General features: G+C 49.6%; 1 protein-coding gene and 1 long non-coding RNA gene across 2 annotated transcripts; one reads left to right on the forward strand and one right to left on the reverse strand.

The window, feature by feature from the left end:
* Positions 1 to 815: 815 nt before the first annotated feature.
* On the reverse strand, positions 816 to 3,768 carry LOC147090627 (zona pellucida sperm-binding protein 3-like). Its single transcript, XM_085977387.1, has 9 exons — positions 3,321 to 3,768; positions 2,644 to 2,759; positions 2,453 to 2,556; positions 2,185 to 2,362; positions 1,959 to 2,085; positions 1,457 to 1,545; positions 1,252 to 1,373; positions 1,044 to 1,178; positions 816 to 965 (listed from the first exon to the last, which is right to left on the reverse strand). The coding sequence occupies exons 1-9, from the start codon at positions 3,753 to 3,755 to the stop codon at positions 841 to 843; spliced, it is 1,431 nt and encodes a 476-aa protein (XP_085833513.1). The 5' UTR covers positions 3,756 to 3,768; the 3' UTR covers positions 816 to 840.
* An 8,463-nt stretch (positions 3,769 to 12,231) lies between these two features.
* LOC147090628 (uncharacterized) lies at positions 12,232 to 13,642 on the forward strand. Its single transcript, XR_015075290.1, has 2 exons — positions 12,232 to 13,334; positions 13,603 to 13,642. It is a non-coding gene; the product is annotated as an uncharacterized LOC147090628 (long non-coding RNA).
* Positions 13,643 to 20,471: the final 6,829 nt, after the last annotated feature.

Raw genomic sequence — 20,471 nt, forward strand, 5'->3', positions numbered from 1 at the left:
AACAGCATATCCTTCTATTCCTCCCTCGTGCTTCGAGCTCCCCCTTAAATGCAGCTACACCATTCGCCTCAACCACTCCGTGATAGCGAGATCCACATTCTCACCACTCTCTGGGTAAAGAAGTTTCTCCTGAATTCACCATTGGAGTCATTAGTTAGTTACTACCTTGTAGTTACAGGCCCCTAGTTCTGGTCTTGCCCCCAAGTGGAAACATCTCTATATCTAACCTATCAAACCCAGTCAGAATTTTAAACACCCTCAGCCTTCTCTTTCCTAAAGAAGGCATCCCAAACAGGTCAATCTTTCCTAATAAGTCGAATCTCAGTTCTGGAATCATCCTAGTAAATGTTTTGCACCCTCACTAGTGCCTCTATCATTTTTATAATATGGACATCTACCCCATTTACACTCATTATCCCAGTCAGTTATAGAGGACTAAACAACCTCCACTTCTAGTAATAAACTAATCCCAGCATTAAAATTTCCAGGAACGTTGCAATTTCATGGGGCTCAATAATCAGTCCCACTAACCTCACTCCACAAGAGCCCCACAAACCTCCTTAACAAGGGACAAACAGCAGGCCAAGATAACTCGCTCCAAGCAAACACTTCCAAGTTGCTGTTAATAAACTAGTGAAATGGGGCACATACCCCAGTAGCCTGATATCTGGTGAAAAGCTTAAATACACTCAGCAGGCATGCCACTGGGTCAAGAATCATTAATGGAAGTAAATAAATATGGAAAACTTCCCATATTCAGAATGCAAATCCCCAGCCTTGATCAATGACCAAATGCAAGCAATAACCATTACAGATTTGCTAATTTCACCACTTTATTAATCACAAGTTGTTGCGCAGGGTTTGCTTGTGTTTCCTGTACAGGAACAAGGCGATCAAAGAAGCAGAGATCAGAGACACAGCAGTCACAGTCAGGGCCACCATCAGGACCACCTCAGACTCAGCACCTAAACAGCAATGAGAAACCAACAGTGAGTGAAGGAAATACTGAGGGGGAAATGGAAACTAGCAGTCGGCCAACTCACCACCTGGAGACCTCTCCTGCATCCATTGCTCAACCTCATTAAGGGACTCAGTTGCCAGGTCTGTCACATCAGTGTCCAGAATGACCAGGGGTCCAAGTGAGGCCTCACCCTCCCACTTCAATTCAGCATCACTCCCTGCAATACCAAACATTCCAGTTAGAGAGAGGGTAAAGGGCAATCTCCAACATCTAGAGAATCAATGTCCTACCAGCTTCAGGTACAAGATCCCTCCTTCCTCTGGAATCAAATCCAAACTCCCTTGTGGCACTGCAGTTGCCCAAGTGACAACAGGCACAAACGTCATTGTTGGATACTTCCAATGGAGCCCAGCTAAACAAGAGAATCAGTTTCACAATCAGGTTGGGCATCACTTCCCCCACACAACACATCCCTGAGTGAGAGGGGGCACTTACACATTCTGCATCTTCTGGAAAGTACAAGCTTTGCTCATGGAATCTCTCCGATCCACTGCAGCAACCTTCAGGTGACAGGAGATGAAAATCTGAGGGACACATTCAACACTAGTGTTATTCAGTGACTCCCTCCCAACTTGGGAACTCAATGAACAGGTGGATTCAGGGGACAAGTAGCAGAATGGATAGCAAGCTGGCTAGAAACAGAGAAAAGTGGTTAATGTTAGTTATTCATAGGATTACACAGGATATACAGCACAGAGGGAATTCAGGAGAAACTTCTTTACCCAGAGTGGGGAGAATGTGGAACTCGCTACCACGGAGTGGTTGAGGCGAATAATGTAGATGCATTTAAGGGGAAGCTAGATAAACACATGAGGGAGAAAGGAATAGAAGGATATGTTGGAGTTAGATGAAGAGGGGTGGGAGGACACTCGTGTGGAGCACAAGCCAGTTATGCAGATTGGCTGTAAATACTTTGCAGTGGTCGGCTTCCTCTTACCAAGGAACGGTCATCTCCAAAGAAGCGGAAGGCATCCAAGTCAAAGTGGAGCTTGTCCAACTCACGCTCGTCTCTTGGCAACACGAAGGTTGAGAAGGAGTCCTCAGCTTTGCTGTCCAGGAGGCAACTGAAGAAATAATTTTTTTTTTAAAAAAGGGACATTGAGTGAATCAAGAGAAGCCATCATCGAGACAGGACCAACTGGAGAAAGCAGAGCACTCCGTACCCATTGTAGTCAATGATGCTGTATCTCGGGGTGGAGTCCTCGTCTGGGCTCAACGTAGCGACACAGCGATCAATGTAGAGCTTCAGGGGCATGTGGTTGGTCATTGAAACAGAGGCCTCAATGTGAATGAGGTCACCCAGGTAGTAGACAGTCGAGGTGCGCTCGGTGAGCCAGTCATCTGAAGTACAAGAGGGACAAGGGTTGGAGACTGGGTACAACTCCCAGTGGGTGACTACAGGAAGTCATTCCACATCCACCCATCACATACCGTTCATTAGGCGCAGAGAGAATGACAGAAGCCCCTCTCCAGACTTGGTGGAGCTGAACGGGATCCAGGTGGGCTTGATCGGGTCACTGCTCACATTGCCCTTCCTGGAAAGACAATGGAGCCATTTTAGGACAAGGTCAGAGAACTACACCAGCTGTAGACATTATTCGCGACAGCGTAAAGAATCTTACCTAAAATAGTGGCACTCAATGGGAATGACAGCTCCATTAGTTCTCACAATGACAGATCCATGGGCCTTGGGGGTGTGGTTCAGGTGGGTGGCGTAGACCAGGAAATCTCCAGACATCTGAAAGACATCAGCTTCAGAAATGGACAACATTCTACTCAGGTGGTTGGAAGTTGTGCAGCCTCAGTAGCTAATGCAAGGAGGGGGATTGCAAGCACAAGACAATTAAACAGAATAAAGACTCAATGAAAGGACAGCTTCACTTCAATAAAAGGAGCCACAGGTTGATAATTTAGAGCAATGAAAAGAACAAGATTAAATCCTCATTTAATCACAGCTCCTCTGTATGAGAGACAGAGACAAAAACTGAATATTGTAGATAACTGAACCATTAAACTGAATCCCCAGGGACCTGAAAATCCACAAGACAAGATGTATGGAAGGAAAAGTTTGAAGAACTAAGTGAAGGCTCAAGGCCAATTGGGCTGAGATCACAAGGTTGGAGACTCAGGAAGACCAGTTAAAGCAAAGGACAATGCATAATTCAACACAAGTCTGAGGATTTAAAAGCAGGAGACAGGAATCTCCTCAACATCAATGACATTTCACCAAAGGTAGGAATAAAGAGTTGGGTCTTATCCATACTCCAAGCTTAGAGCAAGAGTTGAGGAATCACATTACCTTCACTCTGCTGCCACACTCATGCAGCCCATAATCAAAGAGGACGGTGTGGTTCTGAGAGTAGATCCCGGTTGGCCGACAACCTGCCGTCCCCAGGGTCAGGTCAGCAGCTTTAATCAGGTGCCTGGTTCCAAATAAATCCATCTGTACCCTGACCAGCAGGTTGTGCTCTCCACACTGCACCCTCACAGTCTGCAGTGGAGACACACTGCGCCCCTCAGACACACTGAAACCGGAGCCAAAGGGAGACCCAGGAGAAGGGACTCGCTGAGGCCCAGGGGTGGCTTTTACTCTTCGCCATGGAAACTGCTGGCCCCCAAACTGTTGCCAAATATCAGAGGAACAAACAGCTCCAACTAACACCAGCACTGGGAGCAGACCCCTCACTACAAAATCCCCCATGATACTAAACAACTCAACTATCCCTCCACCCATCAACAAGCACCTTTTATACACACAACCTGCAGTCACATTGAGCCGATTAACCCCAAGCTCCACAATTTCTACCCAATCACAGAACTCATGTATTTATTGCCAGGAGGGCCTATTTTAATTCGACCAATCGGAGTGACTCTTTTGATTGGGTGGTTACACAAATCAACTGTACACTTTTCTGTGTGGGTGATTAACCAGTTAGTCTGTAAATAAATAAAACTTTAAAGGAACCTGAACAAACTAATTTCAAATTTGATTGCTCTTCTTGATTAAAGCAATTGACTGTAACTTAAGAAAACATTCGACCAATAGGGGTGCTCTTTTGGTTAAACTAATCAACTGTAAATTAATAAAACTTGAAATAAAACTTGACAAAAAAAGAAAAAAAAAGAATAAAAAAAGGAAAAGAAAGACAGAACTGATGGATTTATTGCCACGAGGGCCTATTACAATTTGGTCAATCACCCCCACCTGAAAGAGTCGCACAAGGGCACATTTTGATGGGCACCATTAATACAGTAGTCATCCACTTTGGATCGAAAAAGGATAGATCAGCGTACTTTCCCAATGGTGAAAAGCTCGGGATTTAGAAAGTTAAGGGGTGATTTGATTGAAGTTTTCCAGATATTAAGTGGAACCGATAGGGTACACAGAGAAAAACTAATTCCGCTGGTTGGGAGTTCAGGACAAGGTAACATAGCCTAAAAATTAGAGCCAGATCTTTCAGAAGTGAAGTTAGGAAACACTTCTACACACAAAGGGTGGGAGAGGTTTGGAACTCTCTTCCGCGAACGGCAGTTGTTGCTGGGTCAATTGTTCATTTTAAATCTGACATTGATAGATTTTTGAAAACCAAAGGTATTAAGGGATATGGGCCAAAGGCGGGTATATGGAGTTAGGTCCCAGATCAGCCATGATCTCATTGAATGAGGCGACAGGCTCGAGGGGCTGAATGGCCTCCTCCTGTTCCCATGTTCCTATGTCTAATGTGGATTTTTTTAATTGAGCCATAAAATGACATGGGTTGTCCCGGTGTCATCAACAGAGGAACGAATTTATACCTGGCCTCCCTCTTTAAGTTGGCACAACTAACAAAGGAACTCAAACACAGAATGTTCTTTCGACAAAACAACAGGAAACTCATAAAAGTAAATCATAATATTATTACTCGTGTCGATAAGACTCTCCATTCCCTGCGGTGCCCACCGGTTGCGGGAGGCCTCGAGTGTACCGGTGGGCATTGCCCGCTCCCTCTCCAGGGAGCCTGGCATGCAAACACTCGGAGTCCAATGGGTTTTCCAGAAGCTTCTACAAGTGGCTGGATCCGGACGGGATCATTGCCTCATTGAACCGGATCGGAAAGTTGGACCTTAATCAGTTGATATGTACTGTGGGACATTAGTTCGGACAGACTCTTTGTTCTTGTTAGTGGTGTCCTGTCCCTTGTGGGGAGGACCCCTTATAGATGATCAGTGTGGGCCTGAGCTTCACCCACTGCCCCTAACTCGTAGTCTGCAAAACAGGACAAGCTCCCCCGTCCCTGCTGATAACTAAAAGGACATCACGAGGGGGAAACAGTCTATCCAATTAAAACCCCAAAATAGTGGCAAAGTCACTCTAATTGCAATTGTCCTGTTTCATACAGTCTGATAAAGAGTGTGATGGTAAATGGAGACTGTCACACTGGAACAACAACACCAACTTGTCATCATATCGCACCTTTAATGCAGAAAAACATCCCAAGGTGCCAATGGTGGAGTGAAGGAAGGGGAGGATCCACAAATGGCCGAGCTGTGGGAACATGAAATCTGAGGGAGGTGGTTAATAGGGTCTGATCCTCTGAGGTTGGGATTTGCTACCTTGTTTGCGCAGAGCACAGGGAGCTTTACTGTGTATCTAACCCGTGCTCTACCTGCCCTGGGAGTGTTTGATGGGACATTGTAAAGAGAGCTTTACTCTGTGTCTAACCCGTGCTGTACCTGCCTTGGGAGTGTTTGATGGGGTAGTGTAGAGGGAGCTTTACTCTGTATCTAACTCATGCTGTATCTGCCATGGGAGAGTTTGATGCGACAGTCTAAAGGGAGCTTTACTCTGTATCTAACCTATGCTGTAGCTGCCCTGGGAGTGTTTGATGGGACAGTTTAAAGGGAGCTTTACTCTGTATCTGACCCGTGCTGTACCTGTCCTGGGAGTATTTGATGGGACAGTGTAGAGGGAGCTTTACTCTGTATCTAACCGTGCTGTACCTGCCCTGGGAGTGTTTCATGGGACAGTGCAGAGGGAGCTTTACTCTGTATCTAACCGTGCTGTACCTGCCCTGGGAGTGTTTCATGGTACAGTGCAGAGGGAGCTTTACTCTGTATCTAACCCATGCTGTGCGTGTCCTGGGACTGTTTGAAGTGACAGTGTAGAGGGAGCGTTACTCTATATCTAACCCGTGCTGTAGCTGCCCTGGGAGTGTTTGATGGGACAGTTTAAAGGGAGCTTTACTCTGTATCTGACACGTGCTGTACCTGTCCTGGGAGTATTTGATGGGACAGTGTAGAGGGAGCTTCACTCTCCATCTAACCCGTGCTGTACCTGCCCTGGGAGTGTTTGATGGGACATTGTAAAGAGAGCTTTACTCGGTGTCTAACCCGTGCTGTACCTGCCTTGGGAGTGTTTGATGGGGTAGTGTAGAGGGAGCTTTATTCTGTATCTAACTCATGCTGTATCTGCCATGGGAGAGTTTGATGCGACAGTCTAAAGGGGGCTTTACTCTGTATCTAACCTATGCTGTAGCTGCCCTGGGAGTGTTTGATGGGACAGTTTAAAGGGAGCTTTACTCTGTATCTGACCCGTGCTGTACCTGTCCTGGGAGTATTTGATGGGACAGTGTAGAGGGAGCTTTACTCTGTATCTAACCGTGCTGTACCTTCCCTGGGAGTGTTTCATGGGACAGTGCAGAGGGAGCTTTACTCTGTATCCAACCCATGCTGTGCGTGTCCTGGGACTGTTTGAAGTGACAGTGTAGAGGGAGCGTTACTCTATATCTAACCCGTGCTGTACCTGCCCTGGGAGATTTTGACGTGACATTGTAAAGGGAGCTTTATTCTCTATCTAACCCGCGCTGTAGCTGCACTGGGAGTGCTTGATGGGACAGTGTAGAGGGAGCTTTACTCTGTATCTAACTCATGCTGTAACCTGTATCTGTTACATCGTTATATTATCACATTGTTAAATGGAACTACTTGTTACATTGTTATATGGAACTACTTTGGTTAGTGCATTTATACTGCTATGTGGCACACTGTGTCAGGCAGTGCACAGTGCAAGGTCGGACATCTCGTATCACTCCGCACCATGCGGCAGCAACATCATAAAAGCACTGAGTAAAAGCTGTAAACTAAAAATGAGTTAAAAGTGTCTGTATTACATCGTAATAAGAACACAAGGGGACACAACAGTATCTAACTTATGCTGTACCTGCGCTGGGAGTGATTGATGAGACAGTGTAGACGGAGCTTTACTCTGTATCTAACCCGTACTCTTGCTGCCCTGGGAGTGTTTGATGGGACAGCGTAGAGCGTGCTTTGCTTTCTATCTAACTCCCCACCCCACAGAGCCCTCTATTTCATTCTCCCTCATCTATGCTACCAGCCTCCTTTACAAATGAACAGGAGGAGTCCATTCAGGCCCTCGAGCCTGTTCTGCCATTCAATTCGATCATGGTCGATCTGTATCTCGACTCCAAATATATCTGCTTCAACCACTCCATGTTCCACATTCTGTGTAAAGAATGTCCTCCTAAATTCTTAATTTGATCTGCTAATGGCCATCTTATATTCCTGCCCCTTTATCCTCACCATCTGTTTGCAGTGGTGCCTTGTTACACCGCCCAATGTTCAACTAAGCAAAGCATTCAACTCACATAAATCAGACAAAAACGTGACAGAGTCAAAGGAGGAGACATTAGGACAGGTAAATGCCTGGACACTGATGTAGGTTTTAAGCAATGTATTAGGAGGAGAGGTTGAGGGTTTTAGGGAGAGAATGTCTGAGCTTAGGGGCTAGATGTCTGAAGGCACGGCCACCAACAGGGGGTGATGGGAGGTGGCGTGGGCGAAGGATTTTGGGCGGGTGGGGGAAATGCACCAGAAGCCAGAGTGCAATGAAAAAGATAATTGATCATTTACCAATCCCCTCAGCACTGTTTGATTCCACTACCCACCCATGTGTGATGGTGGGTGGTAGGTTACATCACTATATTCAAAAAGGCAATTGTAACTAACCTTTAAGGGATGTTAAATGTGGAACAGAGCCAGCAGAGTGACAGTACCAGGCCAAGACACACCTACCGCCAGTGGACAAGGAGCAAGATGGCCAATTAAGGAGATGCTGCTTTGGTCGAGTCTCTTGACCCCGATGTGGGACTGGAACCTTCTCACAGCGGACTCCTAGCTGGGTGTCTGTAACCCCATCTACTCGCTCTAGAAAGATGGCAGAAGCTCCCCATCGCTTTCATCCCTTTACAAAGGTCACAATATTACTGCAGAGAAGCTGGGATTGTTCTCCTTAGAGCAGAGAAGGTCAAGGGAGGGGTTCAAAATGGTAAGGGTTTTGATTAAAGGAAATAAGGAGAAACGGTTTCCACTGACAGAAGGGTTAGTAAATAACGTCATTGACAAGAGAGCCAGAGGTGAGGTGAGGAGACTTCTAATATAAAGAAGAAGTTGTGATCTGGAACACGCTGCCTGAAAGGGCGGTGGAAGCAGATTCAATAGTGTCTTTCAAAAATGGGAATTGGATAAATACAAAGAGGTGAAAATGGCAGGGATATGGGGAAGAGCCGGGGGGAGTGGGACTAATTGGAGAACTCTTTCAAAGAGCCAGCACAGGCATTGTGCTGTCTCTCCCTCTAACTTAACCTCACTGTATGTACATAACCTACTTATATATGTATAACTTACCTGTTAGGGCCGTTGCCCCTTTAACTCACCGTTTAGGGTCTTTGCCCCTTTAAGACGCGCCTTAGCGTGCTGACGTCACGTCACGTACGACGTGACGTGCGTGAGGCGGCTGCCGGCCCGACTCGGCTCTCCAGAAAGGCTGCCGGCACAGCCCGGCCCAGCGTCTTCGCCGCATCGATCAGCCGCCGGGAGCGCCGCTATCTTCCGCTCCCGCGGCAAGCACCGGCCCAGCCTGGCCTCCAGCTCCTGCTCCCGACCTAGGCCCCAACGGCCAGCGACGCAACTACCGGCAAACGCGACGACGTCACGACCCCGAGCGTGATGAGGTCATCACGCTCCCCACGGCACTGCAAGTTCATTCCTCGTGGAGCTGCCGCCGGAACAAGACCTGCGCCACGGTGCTCCTCGGTTGTATTGTCCCCACGCTTCAGTCTTGGAAATTGTTTGTCTGTGAGTATTTAGAATGCTATAGACGATTAGCGTACACTGTATGTTGTAGAAAATGTTTAGTTGCAGCTTTCTCTGTCTAGCTGGTTAACTAGCAGCCGTATTTGATACACTATGTACAGGGCTAATTTAAAGAGAATGCCTTCCAGCTTGCTAAATGTAATTCGTTGCCAGATGTACTGTGTTGCCCAGGCGTACCTAAATTTGTGTATACATATCAATTATGCATCTGTATACTAATGTGTCCTTCCATTTCTGTGTTGTATTTCAGTTTTACAGTAAGAATCTTTCAGTAAAGCGTTACAAGAAAAGTCAAGCCTTGTGATTTTATTGGAAGATATCGAGTTGTTCGCTATCTGTCTAGCTCTGCATAGGATCGCGTTGCGAGGGCAGAACAGTAAAAAGACAGCAGCACAGCGGGCTCAAGCACAGGAAGATACCACTCAGCTACCATGAGTCTACGCTCAGGAAAACAATATACTCTAGAGGAAGTCGACCAGCCAATCGAGAAGAATGAGCCTCTCCCAGCAAACGAGGCCAAGTCACAGTCCTCTAAAGCAGCCTCTAGAACATCTCGGCGGTCCAGCAGACCGTCGTCACTGACAGCTCTCCCAGCAAACGATGCCAAGTCACAGTTCCCTAAAGTTACCTCTAGGTCATCTCGGCGGTCCAGCAGACCGTCGTCATCGACAGCTTCTACAGCCGCCAAAGCACGTGCCAAGGCAAAGGCCACCCAAGCGCAATTGTCCTTCGCTGAAAAAGAAGCTGACCTCATGAAGCAGAGAGCCGACCTCGACGCTAGTATGATGAAGCAGAAAGCTGACCTTGTAAAGCAGAGAGCTGATCTCGCTGCCATTCTCCACATTCTCCAAAGCCAGAGAGCTGCCGCTGCCGCTAAAGCCGAAGCCGCAGCTTATGAAGAAGATGAGGAGAGCGAACGCGGGGAGCCCAGCCAGGAAACATATGACCTGGAACAGCCCCTCAGTCCAGTGCAACGTACAAATGAGTATGTCCAACAACACTCCAAAGTGCTCCCAAAGGAAACATTCAGGTATCTCGACGTAGAACTAGCTACTCACCCCAGCAACAAACGGCCCGTTTTCGGAGACACTGAGCTTAAAAGAGAAGAAACGAGTAAGACTCACCTGCAGAGACCTCCACAACACTCGGCCAATCCAGCTAAGCAGTCCTCGCCCGAGCCGCAAGGCGCACAAGACTTCGCCAGGTACCTTACTCGCCGAGAATTATTAAGTTCAGGCCTCCTAGAATTCGATGACCGTCCTGAAGATTATTGGTCATGGAGAGCATCCTTCCTGAGTACCACCAAGGACTTGAATCTGTCGGCCAGAGAAGAACTAGACTTGATGATAAAGTGGCTCGGAGCCGAGTCGTCAAGGCAGGCGAAGAGAATTCGCTCAGCGCACGTCCTCAATCCCACAGCAGGCCTCAACCTGGTTTGGCAACGTCTCGACGACTGTTATGGGACACCAGAAGTCATCGAACACGCACTGCTCAAGAAGCTTGAGGACTTCCCGAAGCTAACCAACAAGGATAATGTCGAGCTCAGAGAACTGGGCGACATTCTCCTCGAACTGGAGTGTGCCAAGGGAGAAGGTTACCTGACCGGCCTCTCGTATTTGGATACGGCTCGCGGGGTAAACCCAATAGTGGAAAAGCTCCCCCACAATCTTCAAGAGAAATGGATAGCTAAGGGATCCAAGTACAAGGAGGACAATGGAGTGGCATTTCCCCCCTTCTCTCTCTTCTCCAGGTTTGTCCAACAACAGGCAAGGGTGAGGAATGATCCAAGTTTCACTTTCTCCACCTCCAGCAGTTAAGCTCCTTCGAGAACAGAGAAACCCACAAAGGACAGCAACAAAGCCTCTGTGAATGTGCACAAAACAGATGTTCCCGCCGAACCCTCAGTCAACCAATCCAGTTCTGCTGGGAATGAAGTGGATGACCCAGATCGTCAGTGTCCTATACACAAGAAGCCCCACCCACTCAAAAAGTGTCGAAGCTTTAGAGACAAGCCCATTGATGAACGCACATCATACCTGAAAGAGAACCGCATCTGCTTCAGGTGTTGTGGGTCGACTACGCAGATGGCAAAAGACTGCAAGGCGACAATCAAGTGCCTTGAGTGCAACAGCGAAAAACACATAGCAGCCCTGCATCCAGGTCCTCCTCCGTCAACCACCGAGAGCGCCGCGGTTGACAAAGAGGATAGCGGGGAGCAAAGCGAAAGCACATCTTCAGTCACCTCCAAGTGTACAGAGGTTTGCGGAAATGCAAGCAGCCCACGCTCATGCTCCAAAATCTGCTTGGTTAAAGCATATCCTGCAGGGAGAAAGGAGAAGGCAATCAAAATGTATGCAGTGCTCGACGAGCAAAGTGACAAGTCTCTAGCGAAGACGGAATTCTTCAATCTCTTCGACGTCAAGGCCAGCACGGCTCCGTACACGCTAAAAACCTGTGCAGGGACAACAGAGACTACGGGTAGGAGAGTTGGGAACTTCATGATCGAGTCCATGGATGGGAAACTACAGCTTCCCCTCCCCACCTTGATTGAGTGCGACATGATGCCAGAGGACAGGACGGAAATCCCCTCCCCAGAGGTCGCACGCCATCAGCCCCACCTACAGCCAATTGCCAATAAGATTCCAGCTGGGGACCCGGACGCTCCAATCCTCCTACTCTTGGGAAGAGACATTTAAAGGGTGCACAAGGTGCGTGAGCACATCAACGGGCCCCACGATGCTCCCTATGCGCAGCGGCTTGACCTGGGATGGGTCCTCGTGGGTGGAGTTTGCCTGGGAACAGTCCACAAACCAGCGGATGTCAGCGTCTATAAAGCAAACGTGTTGCGCAACGGTCGCACATCCTGTCTCAGCCCATGCCCAAACAGGATCCAGGTAAAGGAGGACTACGACGACATGACGCAGCATCATAGGTCAACCTCCTCTGCCTGTGAGGAAGAGGCAGGCCCCACTGTGAGCACAGATGGCCTAGGATGCTCAGTGTTTGAAAGGTCCAAGGACGATAGACACAGCTGGGCGGCACCCCTGCTGTTTCGCTCTCCTGGACGCCGTCTTCCGAGTAGCGGGGAGCAGGCTGCGGGGCGCCTCTGCTCGCTCAGGAGAACCCTGGTGCCGGTGTCCACCGACCCAGACATGCCTGCAGTCCCCACCCCAGCGATGCTCCTGACTCAAAAGATGAGTGCTATTTCAGCTCCCTCTGGAAACTTCGACATGGCCGAGCTGCACGGGAAGCAAGTACAGTGTCGTGCAGACACTTCTTGGAAGAGATGGAGAGGAGAGTATTTGCCCACCCTACAGAGCCGTAGGAAATGGACAGGAGACAAGCCGAATGTCAAAGTGAGAGATGTCGTCTTGCTGAAAGACAGCCAAGCACACAAACGAATGGCCAGTGGGACTGGCCGTCAAAACTCTGCCGAGCAGGGACAAGAGGGTCCGCAAGGTGGAGGTGAAGATCGTCAAGGAAGAGACTGTCAAGGTGTTTCTGAGGCCAGTCTCAGAGATCGTAGTCCTCCTTTCCGAAGAAATCTAGAGAACGGACTCTGAGTGTGTGGCAGCCAAAGGACGTTTTCTTCAGGTTATTTTGTATCTGTAGTGGTACAAATGGAATTGTACCAAGCGGGGAGTGTGCTGTCTCTCCCTCTAACTTAACCTCACTGTATGTACATAACCTACTTATATATGTATAACTTACCTGTTAGGGCCGTTGCCCCTTTAACTCACCGTTTAGGGCCATTGCCCCTTTAAGACGCGCCTTAGCGTGCTGACGTCACGTCACGTACGACGTGACGTGCGTGAGGCGGCTGCCGGCCCGACTCGGCTCTCCAGAAAGGCTGCCGGCACAGCCCGGCCCAGCGTCTTCGGCCGCATCGATCAGCCGCCGGGAGCGCCGCTATCTTCCGCTCCCGCGGCAAGCACCGGCCCAGCCTGGCCTCCAGCTCCTGCTCCCGACCTAGGCCCCAACGGCCAGCGACGCAACTACCGGCAAACGCGACGACGTCACGACCCCGAGCGTGATGAGGTCATCACGCTCCCCACGGCACTGCAAGTTCATTCCTCGTGGAGCTGCCGCCGGAACAAGACCTGCGCCACGGTGCTCCTCGGTTGTATTGTCCCCACGCTTCAGTCTTGGAAATTGTTTGTCTGTGAGTAATTAGAATGCTATAGACGATTAGCGTACACTGTATGTTGTAGAAAATGTTTAGTTGCAACTTTTTCTGTCCAGCTGGTTAACTAGCAGCCGTATTGGATACACTATGTACAGGGCTAATTTAAAGAGAATGCCTTCCAGCTTGCTAAATGTAATTCGTTGCCAGATGTACTGTGTTGCCCAGGCGTACCTAAATTTGTGTATACATATCAATTATGCGTCTGTATACTAATGTGTCCTTCCATTTCTGTGTTGTATTTCAGTTTTACAGTAAGAATCTTTCAGTAAAGCGTTACAAGAAAAGTCAAGCCTTGTGATTTTATTGGAAGATATCGAGTTGTTCGCTATCTGTCTAGCTCTGCATAGGATCGCGTTGCGAGGGCAGAACAGGCATGATGGGCCGAATGGCCTCTTTCTGTGCTGTATGATTCTAGTTGCCATCCTATTAAGGCCACAATATTATTCCAGGTGCAAATGCTGTAGGGGGTTTCTCTTGCTCTTTCTGGTCTCCTGCCAGGCTTCATGCAATAATTACCCTTGAGTGGTTCGACCCACTCCCCCCTACGGTTCTAGACCTTGGACTTAGGTGCAGAGAACAGTAGTGCAGAGAAAGAACTCAATAGACCAGGTTGAATAGCACGAAATGGATGCTTTTATTTTTAAACAGTTTGAAGCATTACAAAATACATATCATAGGCACAGATTAAAGTTACTACAATCATGCACAAATTTATGAACTTGACTCTATGGAAATGGGGAACACACGGCACATCGAAAAAAAGGGGAAACACATTACGATTTCCCTTAACTCCCTCCCCTATACCTAAACTAAGTTTCGACCTGGGGAACTTGGGATCATGCTCACCACTCTCGAAATCGCGAGAAAGGGGGGTTCGCAGCCTTTTTGGCACCGCTTTCCGTCGTCACGTGGATTTGGAAACTTCTGGCGCAGTCGATATTCTCTCCTCCCTCGAGGCGGTGGGGTAGACCCAGCCTCGATGAGCGCTCGTTAAGGTTGAGATCCACCAAGTCAATTTGGGTTCATGGAGCAGACCCAGATGCAGGCTATGCACTTGGGAGAATCTTGTGGCATCGATCGCCGGTTCTCCAGAGGGTTTCTTCTCCGTCGGCCTGGGTCGTCGATGATCTCCCGACCCCAGTACCCGGGCCACCCTCGTCGTCTTCTCGTCGTGGCCGAGCCTTGTTTGGCTGAACACCGACCACGTTGTCCTTTTACCGAAACCGTCCGTCTTTAAAAAGACGAAAACGTTTTCATCGATCTGCCGAAGTGGAAGAGGCGCCGATCCGGGCACCGTCCGCCCTTCGTTCGTTCCTCGTAGAAGAAAGTTCTTGAAGAAAATGGAAGCCTGAAGTCGCCCAACAAGAAAGCCGTGGCAGTGAAGAAGAAGTTGTTCAAGTAACCCGGAGTCCGAAGTTTTTTAGCTGGACTTTCAATCCATAGTTATACTCTTTTGGGACAGTCTTATCTCCCGCCAAATCATAGTCCTGTCTTTGTATTAATTTTGGCGGGCAGAAATCTCTGCAGGGGCGCTTTGTCTTGTAACGGAGCCGGTGATAACTTAAACTGGCCTTCCTGGCCGATAATGTCTTTCAATGTCTTTTGCATTGTCACCGTGGCTCGGTTCGCATATTGATCGGTCCGGACATTTTCCTTGATGGCTGCTAAACGGTTTTTCCTTTGTACAATAAATGGGTATAAGTGTTTTTACATTGTCCGCCCATATCTTGATGGGCCCCATCCTGTACTTATAATCCATTGAATATGTATGCTGTTGCTCTGAGTTTCGGTTCCCAGAGTTTGGCTTTCGTGGGCTCACTGTCTTCAATCCACAAGCCTGTCTGGCTTGCAGTAACAGAAATAAAATGGTTCATAAACTGATCACGGGGCCTGGCGGCCATTTTGTATGCCCTTTTATCAAAGGTTTTTCTGTGCAAGCTTACTTTGGTCAATAAACAGTCTTAATTTTATCCAGTTTTCTTGCGTGATTTTTGCTGAAAATTGCGAATCTTACAGGCCCCCCTGTGATACTGATAGCTTGCTTAAAGTATCAATAATCCTTGATGAGCAAATTTTCCCTGATTCCCCACATCCAAACATTCCTGGCACTTAACTATCTATGCCCCTCACGACACATGCAGTTCCCATTTCCGGAGAAAAATGAAAATTACCTCATGCACATTTGGAATCATAGACAGCAAATCTTAAACTATAACACCTTCACCTGTCAGATGGGCCGGGGTTGATACCCTTTTGCGCCATCTGCATGCATCTTTTATTAATCCAAAAAAACTTAAGAACAACTAATAACATGACAATACTTATTTCCTTATAACCCAAAACAATCAAAAAAAAAAAAAAAAAAAATTTTTTTTTTTAAATGGTGGGACGCTTAATCTTATACTAGCAGCTTAGAGTGGGGTATCTGCTTCCCCCATCTGCACATAGCGTTCTCTCCATTCTCCTGTGTTCTCGTGCCTCTGGAGGCGTTTGCCTCTTTTGCAATGCACGAAGAGCAAAAGTATCACAATCAAAACCTGACATACTACTAGGATATGGGATGCTATTCTAATCCAGGCGGAGACCTCTATGTTGGTGAACAAGTCCCACCATGGTGGGATGGTTATATCCAATATGTCTTTTCCTATCTCTAAAGTCTTCTGCTCCAGTGTATAGAAATGTTTCTGCGAAACTATAACGGCTTTTAAAACCTTGGTGAGGTGTTCGGGAAGAGGGGGAATGACATAACCAAAATGCGCGACAAATCGTTGTAAGTCTGTGAAATTCTCTTTGATAGTGATGTGTACAGTGGAGGGCGCAGGAATGGGAACAATTCGTTGTTGTGCCACTTGAACCTCGGCCCTGGGTTTGAAACAGAAACTGCTATCACCGACCGAACACCACTCGTGTTGTCCATATCGGTACTGAGGCGCTGCAGTGGTGACGCAGTATGTCCCACCCCCGATATATGCTACCTGTGGGGGCACATGGTCCTCTGCCATTGCCTCCATGGTGCAATTCACCGGCTTCGCGCTAGCGGTTCTGAACCCGCACTGTGGTTTCAAAAAGGCATTCAAGTGCTGGGGACACAGGATGATGTGTGCTCCCCGGCTCCGACATCCCGAGAGGTCGGTGCCTGTCATCGTACGCTCCCATCTGATGACGTAAGGCGGGACCACTGCGTAACGAATGTGTGCGCCCCCCTGAATGACTCCAATGTTCTCTACTCTGTATACCGGGGCGGGCTTTGCTGCGGGACCCAACACCGGCATTCTTACTACTATTCCCATAATAGTGTGATTCGAATGTCCGCAGTCCACTGGAACTGGGTATGCTTCTGCGGCTAGTCTGAGCTGGCACGGGCTTAATGCATTCTCAAAAGGGTGGAGCGCTTGCAAGTGCTTGTTGCTGATCCAGGACGGGACCAAACCCTGTTTTAAATCCTCAAGATTACTGCGGCCCTCGCCCAATAACCACGCCCCGTACAGCACACAGGCCTCGTTTTGCGCAGCTTGATCGGACGCATTCCGATCCTCCTTAATGAGTGCATTTACCGTTCTTGCGTGTTTCTCCAGCTCAGCAATTATGTCCTTAAAGTGTAGTGTCATGGCCTGGTCCTCATGCAACTCAGAACCCACGACCTTGTTTTCGTCTGTCAATATGTTCCTTAACTGGGCCTTTAAACCGTTGATCTGTGTCTGCAGTTCCACGTTATCTAGAGCGTTGACAACAGATGTCCCGGTATTAAAAGCAGTGAATATGTCATTTACAGTACCCCTTCTTTGCCTCCCGACTCGATCCAAAACTTCTGGCAGTGTGGTGTATAATTTGTCTCTGTCGATGTCGGCAAAATCAAATTCGTAAAATTGTCTAAACATACTGGTTAACAGGACCTGGTATAATTGTTCCGTTTCTTTGGGACACCACTCCGGCAATCTTACCTCAGTGAGATTTAAAATCACTGAGGCCACCGCGTAGTGTACCCCTTGGTACAGCACCTGACCGGTGGGTACCAATACTAAACCGTTCCCGGGTCCCCTGGTGGTGGTTGGGCACCCTCCTTTCTGGGCTAGTGCTACCGGAAGCGTGGGCAGGGGCTTGCGTGGGCGGGTGATGAGTTCAGTGGCGTTCACCGGAATAGGGGAGTATGGGGCTCCGCACGCTCGAGTGCTAACATCCCATCTCATCCCCTTCCCTTCATCCTGCCACTGCCTCTGGAAGAAGATGGACACGCCCTTGGGGCAGACGCGTCTCGAACCCCACATACAGACATATATTCCCTCATCCGGTTCCCACCATTTGTCCCAACACACACGTAATTGTCCGTGAGTTCCCGTAATAGTCCGATGGGTATTATTACCCAGTCGCTCCCACTCGACCGTAGAGTTTCTCATGTCCTTTCCCAGCTTTCGTAGCCACCACCATCGCCTTGGTGGTACGTTCCCATTGCACACCAGACAAATCCTCTTTCCCACGGTGACGCTGACTCTGGGCGCTAGGATCCTCACTCGAGGGCACGTTAATGAAGTCTCTTGGTAGGCAAAACCGAAATTGCTGGAATATTCCGTAGAATTCGTTCCCAGCCAACCTGGCCATCTCCCTTGGTGGAAGTAGGTGGCGGTTTCCTCTACCTCTCGCTCCCCCGTCCCATCCGTTGCGATGGGGGCCGTGTCCCCGGAGCACCCGAAAATGATGACGTCCTTGGTGCGGCCTCGGTAGGCCCACCCGCACCCGATCGCCATGAACGCGACGACAATCCTTTCCATCGTATCCCAGGTTTCTGTAACCAACAAAATGATGTAGCCGGGCTCCCGATAGGTGCTGGCCTAAATTAATTGGACGCGCGGGTTCCTGGACCCCGCTCCCTAACAAACACACATACCGGGCAGACTTCAAAATTGTACTCTTAACACCATATACTTTACATTCCTTAAACTATGACCATAATTACCTATCTTAACTTATGTACAGCGCCGCCCTCCGTGGGGCGGCTTTCCGAATCCCTGTGAGGTCTGTCGTGTGCCACACCCTGCGGTGGGGCTGCATTGATCTTTGGCCTTGATCCCCCGCAGCCTGTCGCTGCTGAACGGGGATCATGTCTTCCTGGGGCTGCTTTAAACCGTGGTTGGGGAGGATGGGGAGAATCTGGCCAAAATTTTCTGGGCTGGGGCGCTCGAGCTGACCTACGAGGGGCTGCTTTGGGTTGGGCTCCCGGGGCCGATGGACCTGGGGTCGTGACTGTTACCGTCACAGCCTGTGGTTCCTCCACAGCTGCCGGCTCCAGCTCCCCTTCCTCAGGCTCCGCCCCCCCGGGGTCGGGATCTGTGGCTTCCGACTCCACCTCACCTGTCCCTACAGGTAACGAGTCTTCACCCCCACTCCCTACCTCCCCCAAGCTTGAGTCGAGGGCGGGACTGCCGTCCTCTGACTCTTCCTCCTCCGTGATTGGGTCTAAAGCGAGGTTGAGCTGTTCGGGCTCTCCCCTGCCTAAATCCCATTCAAAAGATGAGACCTCCCACTCCAATGGGATGGCCTCTCCCTTCACGCAGGCTACTGCTCCAGCCTGTGTGGTCTGTGACTCTGTTACAGGCTGAGGATCTTTGTTCTCAGACCTGGTCCCCTTTGGTGGCCCTGGTGTACCCGGTTTAAACAGTTTACACTGGTTGATGTGAAACCATTTGGTACGTCGGGGCGTCTTCACTGCATAAACCATGGGGCTGGCTTTGTCTACAATGCTGTATGGCCCCATGTACAGTGGTTCAAAACTCCCTACCCTGGCGTAGTTTCGGACCATGACCTGGTCCCCGACTACCCACTCTTGTTGTTTCCGAGGTTCCAACAACAGTTTATTTCCCTGGTGCTGTCTTCCCATGTTCCCAGCCGCCTGCCCATAAATCTGTCTCAGGCGCTCCAAGAGGGTTTGGGCGAATTTGTCCCGTTTCACCTCTCGGAGCTGGCCCTCAGTGAGCACCGGGGCTAGCACATGGGTGGGTGTTCGCATGATCCTTCCAGTCATTAACTCGTGCGGGGAATACCCCGTGCTTTTGGACTGGCTGGCTCGGATCCCCATGAGGACTAAAGGCAGGACCTCCGCCCATTTCTGGGGCGAGCCCATTGTCTCTTTCCTCAGCTTTTCCTTGAGGGTCCGATTCATACGCTCAACAATCCCGGATGACTGGGGATTGTATGCTACGTGCCACTTTCCCTCAATGCCCAAGAGCCTGAGGGCGTTCTGCATTACTTGACCGGTGAACTGACTCCCTTGGTCGGACTCTACAAAACGGGGGAGTCCCCACCGTGAGAACACTTCCCGAATCAAGATCTTAGCAGTACCCAGTGCCGTAGCTGTTCTGCACGGGAAGGCTTCTACCCATTTGGTGAACACATCTACCAGGACCAGGCAGTACTTATAGCCTCCCTGGGCGGCGGGCAGGGGCCCTATGTAGTCGACCTGAATCGACTGCCATGGTCCCTCTACCCTCCTGATGTGCCCCATGGGCACCTTCCTTTTGTGGGGGTCTGGGTTGTTAGCAGCACACACAAGACAGCTTGCGCAGAACTCGCGGACATCGTCCCGAAGTCCCGGCCACCATCCCGCCTGCTCCACCCGTTGCCAGGTGACCTCAGGTCCGGGGTGTCCCGCTCCTGGACCCTCGTGGGCCAATTGCAGGAATTCCCTTCGGTGCTGCTGCGGCACAACCCACTGCTCCTTTCGGAACAGCATACCTTCTTTGACTGTGAGGGCTGCCGTACTGTACGGACCTTCTACCTGTTTGCCCTCTGTGATGGCTTTTAGGACTGCTTTTAGGGCGGGATCCAGGGTTTGGACGGTCTTTAGGTCTGGGGGCGGTGTCACCCCTGTGTTCCCGGGAATTCCCTCCCTGCCTTGGATCGCCGCCACGGTTCCGGGTTCGTATGGGTCCCAGAGAATGCCGTTGCGGGCACCCTCCCTGGCTAGCGCATCCGCCTGCTGGTTGCCCTGACTGCGGGGTTCTGTAATGGAGTGAGCCTTCACCTTATGGATGAACACCTCTCCTTTCTCCCCCACAGCTGCTAGGATCTTCTCCAGCAAGGGCTTAACTGTTAAAGGCCGCCCGTCCGCGGAGGTGTACC

This window comes from Somniosus microcephalus, unplaced genomic scaffold (assembly GCF_052327205.1).
Source record: "Somniosus microcephalus isolate GS21.2 unplaced genomic scaffold, FLI_Smic_1.0 unresolved_chr4, whole genome shotgun sequence".
Classification (NCBI taxonomy): Eukaryota; Metazoa; Chordata; class Chondrichthyes; order Squaliformes; family Somniosidae; genus Somniosus; species Somniosus microcephalus.